This window comes from Hordeum vulgare, chromosome 7H (genome assembly GCF_904849725.1).
Source record: "Hordeum vulgare subsp. vulgare chromosome 7H, MorexV3_pseudomolecules_assembly, whole genome shotgun sequence".
In the NCBI taxonomy this organism is placed as follows: domain Eukaryota; kingdom Viridiplantae; phylum Streptophyta; class Magnoliopsida; order Poales; family Poaceae; genus Hordeum; species Hordeum vulgare.
Genome location: NC_058524.1, coordinates 622057847 through 622062110, shown reverse-complemented (window position 1 = coordinate 622062110; position 4264 = coordinate 622057847). Strand labels below are relative to the sequence as shown.

The following is a 4264-nucleotide window of genomic DNA, read 5'->3' as shown; positions in this document are numbered from 1 at the left end:
TGACATGAGCGTAATCTCTTTTCTGAAATGAGTGAAATATGTGAATCGGAATAAGCGTCGTCAAAATTTCAAAATGAGTGAATTTAGTATTTTGAAATGAGTGAAATCACATTTTGGTAATGAGCGAAACCAGTTATTTAAAACGACTTAAATATGTGTTTTGATACGAGTGAAATCAGATTTTTAAGCAAAGTAAAATGAGTATTTTTGAAATGAGTTAAATCCACTTTTGAAAAAATGGCAAACCGAATGAAATGGTAATATTCAAACTATGCTTAAAATACATTGAATATTGGTCTTGTTTTACAGATCTCGTCTTCAAGAATTCAAATATACAAAGATATTAAAAAAACATTTAGTTGAAAGATATCAATCATTTAGTAGGTAAATGTTAATACTATATATAGGTCGAGTGATCTGGGAGTACACATGCATGAGTACAGGAAAAGATTGTGGGCCATGTGCACCTATTGGCCCTGTTTGGATTCATGGGCTAGAGTTAGTTTGAGCTAGTTTGGGTTCAACTAGCCCTAAAGTATCCAAACATAAGGGTTAGATTGGAGCTAGTTGCATCTAACTCACCCAAAAAAACTATCCCATCCAAGAGGTGCTAATTGGAGCTAGTTCTCATGGGTTCATTAAAAAATATTTTTTTCTTTCTCTCTTCCACCAGCCAAGAGATGCTAATTGGAGCTAGTTCTCGTGGGGCCCATTAAAAAAACGCTTTTCTCTTTTTATAAAGTGCATCTATTATCAATCTAACCCTTCCATCCAAACACCTATTTGACTAGAGTTAGTTTAGGATTAGTCATGAGCTAGAAACTAACTCTAACGACTAGCTAAGCTGGAGTATCCAAACAGGGCCATTGATCAGATGGTGTCTGGCTAGTATAGAGACAAATTTCAGTCGACAAAAGATATTTTAATTTATTTGTTAAAGGACAGTGTCCATCTTGATGTTCACATGAAGGACGGATGTTTCACGGGTACATCCCGGCTCCGGTAAATTTACTTATTCGGTGTTCGGTTGAATACTTGAATGCACATTGGGTCACTTCGTATCCGTTTGAACGCTTGACCTCTACTTACAAAGCTGGGTGAAAACCTGTTTATATAGAGAAAATGATGCGTTGAGTACATATCGTACATATGCATGGCAACAAATCACATTCTCCCGCATGCATCACGCTCCCCATGCGAGGACAAGGTAGGTCACTGTCGTCTCTGTGCACCATGGATGGCATGCGTTCCTCGGGTCGCATGGACGCATGCACCGACGGTAGGCGTCCGTCCGTCCATCCGTCTCCCGGTCAGACTCGATCCACGCACGTCTCCGTCGATCCACCCGGCCGGCCCTTTAAATACCGGCCCATCGGACACCGGCATCCTCACACCAAAACCTATCTTAGCCACCCTTGCCTCTTGCTAGCTACCACAGCCACAGTGAGAGCTTGCAGCAGCGGCCATGGCGAGGAGCATTGCTCTGCTCTGCTTCGTCCTCGTCGGCGCCGTGTGCGCCTCGACGGCGGCGGCGGCGGGCGGCGAGAATGGGGGGCGGCTGGTGAACGCCGTGTACGTGTTCGGCGACTCGCTGGTGGACGTGGGCAACAACGACTACCTGCCGGCGCCGGCGCCCAGGGCGAACCGGCCGTACGGCATGGACCTCCCCGGCAGGCCCACCGGCCGCTTCACCAACGGCTACAACCTCGCCGACGTCATCTGTAAGTGTTAATCATGTCCATGCACCCACTACGTACGTGCATGCTTAATTATTATTGCTAAATGTTATGCTCCGCGTACATTTTGACCTCGAACGGGCATGACTGTTAACAACTAAATTGATTAATTTGTGAATGAAAACTTGAAAAGTCGTGGATACTAAAAGCAAGAGCTTAATGTGAAGATACAAACTCAACTCAGTTAAAAAATTAATCGAGATATGAACGACATGCATTTTGATATAACTAATAAGTAATGATTAAGTGGACGGACGAACGTGTATGGCATGACGAAATTAACAGTGCAAATTGACCCACAAATTGGATGATGCAGCTCATGCATAATACTCACAAACTAATTTAGTAAGCAGCCAGGTAGCCAAATCTCATACAGATGTACTATGTTTGTACGTGCAGCACAACGTCTGGGTTTCGAGATGAGCCCCAAGCCGTACCTCTCCATGCTGCCGCACGACAAGATCTTACTCGGCCTCTGCAAGATTGGCGCCAACTACGCTTCCGGTGGATCCGGCATCCTCGACACCACGGTACATAAACATCTTCAACCTTGTGTGATCGATTACAATGCCACTCAAGAGCATATAAATTTGTTGGTTAATACAGTAGCATTCATGACTTTGCAGGGAAAAGGGACGCTCACGATGCGGACACAAGTCCAGTACTTCAAGAAGGCGGCGGACAACATGATCTGCTACCCAAGCAAGGAGGAGCACCTTGCGCGGTCCCTCTTCCTCCTCAGCGGCGGCGGCAACGACTTCTCCGCCTTCGACCCCTCCACCGCCAGCCCACAGGCATACGTCGTCAAGATGGTCACCACCTACATCGAGCACATCCAGGCGCTCTACGACATGGGAGCGCGCATGGTGGGGATCCTCGACGTGCCGCCGATCGGGTGCACGCCGGGGCAGAGGGCCGGCATGCCCAACGGCGAGTGCAACCAGCAGGCCAACTCCCTGGCGCAGGCGTTCAACGGCCTCCTCAAGGCCAAGCTCGCCGAGGCCGCCGCCGCCACCATGAAGGAGCTCAAGTACTCCGTCGCCGCCAACTACAACATCCTCAACGAGATGATGGACAACTCGCTCGTAGCCGGTACGTCTGCATGCGCAGATACGCGCGCTAACCATTAATTTCATATATATGCTTATTATGATTAATGAGCTAGGGTTCATGAATTGATGTGGAGTGTGTGCATGCATGCGTTCGTGGCCAGGGCTGAGGCACGTGAAGACGGCGTGCTGCGGCTCCGGGAAGCTCAACGCGGAGGTGATGTGCAGCCACCCGGGCACGACGGCGTGCCCCGCCGCCGACCACGATGACTACATGTTCTGGGACATGCTCCACCCCACGCACGCCACCATCCAACGCGGCGTCGTCGCCTTCTTCTACGGCAACGGCCCCAAGTACGGCGAGCCCGTCAACTTCGCCACGCTCGTCACGGGCAAGAACGAATCTCCTGCGATCAAGATGGTCGTCGCCGACGAGTAAACCATGGATGGCATGCATGCATGCATGCATGCGCACACGTGCATGTGGAATGGCCGTACGCCCTCTCGCCCTACGTATAAGATGTTTTAACAGTTTAATTTGAAACTGCCAAAACATCTTGTACTTTTAAAAACAGAGGCAGTACTAGATAATAAGTGTGTTATTTTCACGTTATTGTTCCGTACGTGCAACTAGCTCGATCTCTTGTTGTGTTTTGCCCTTCGATTACTATGTGAGTGTAATAAAGCAGTTTTGCTGGACATCAGTCGCCTGAAATTGAAATGTCGATTTTGCTATCTTTCGGATATCTGTTTCCAATAATCCTACACCTACGTAATCTGGTCTCAGTCTTTTTTTTTCTGTCATGCGTAACACACTAGCTAGGTAGACTAGACTTCCCCTGAAAGCCGGTGCATATGCGACGTTCTTTTCTTCTTCTCGCCGTGTGTTTGTGTGTGCATGCGCGTCTTTTTACTCTTTGTGTGTGACTGGTGTGTGTATGTGTGCGTGCACGTGTGTGTGTGTGAGAGAGAGAGAGAGAGAGAAAAATGGGAGATAAGGCAACATTAATATGAGATTTAATACACGTTTGAATATGTATTAAATCTCATAAATGGTTGTATAATGCTATTGGAACACCCAATATAACATGGTTATATAAATGTCTCTATTGTTTTTTTTGGCTTTTGTTGTTGTTGCTTAGTTGATTTAGGCCCTTGAATTTTATCATATACTCCCTCCGTTCCTAAATATAAGTCTTTTTAGAGGTTCCACTAGTGGACTACATATGGATGTATATAGACATAGTTTAAAATATAGATTTACTCATTTTGTTCCGTATGTAGACTCCTAGTGAAATTTCTTAAAAGACTTATATTTAGGAACGAAAGGAGTATATGCTAGTTACATGCGATGCTTTCAAATTCTTTCTACTTAAGTTAAAGCCGTACAATAACAAATGCAAGATAAGATGGGCTTAGGCTAATACAGTTGGGAAACAGAGTGATAGACATGGAAAACAGCTTATAGAAAAGCAAGCG

General features: G+C 46.1%; 1 protein-coding gene across 1 annotated transcript; it reads left to right on the top strand.

The window, feature by feature from the left end:
• The first annotated feature begins 1389 nt into the window (after positions 1-1389).
• LOC123412129 (GDSL esterase/lipase At5g33370-like) lies at positions 1390-3520 on the top strand. Its single transcript, XM_045105076.1, has 4 exons — positions 1390-1721; positions 2136-2266; positions 2363-2828; positions 2950-3520. The coding sequence occupies exons 1-4, from the start codon at positions 1466-1468 to the stop codon at positions 3222-3224; spliced, it is 1128 nt and encodes a 375-aa protein (XP_044961011.1). The 5' UTR covers positions 1390-1465; the 3' UTR covers positions 3225-3520.
• The last annotated feature ends 744 nt before the right edge of the window (positions 3521-4264 follow it).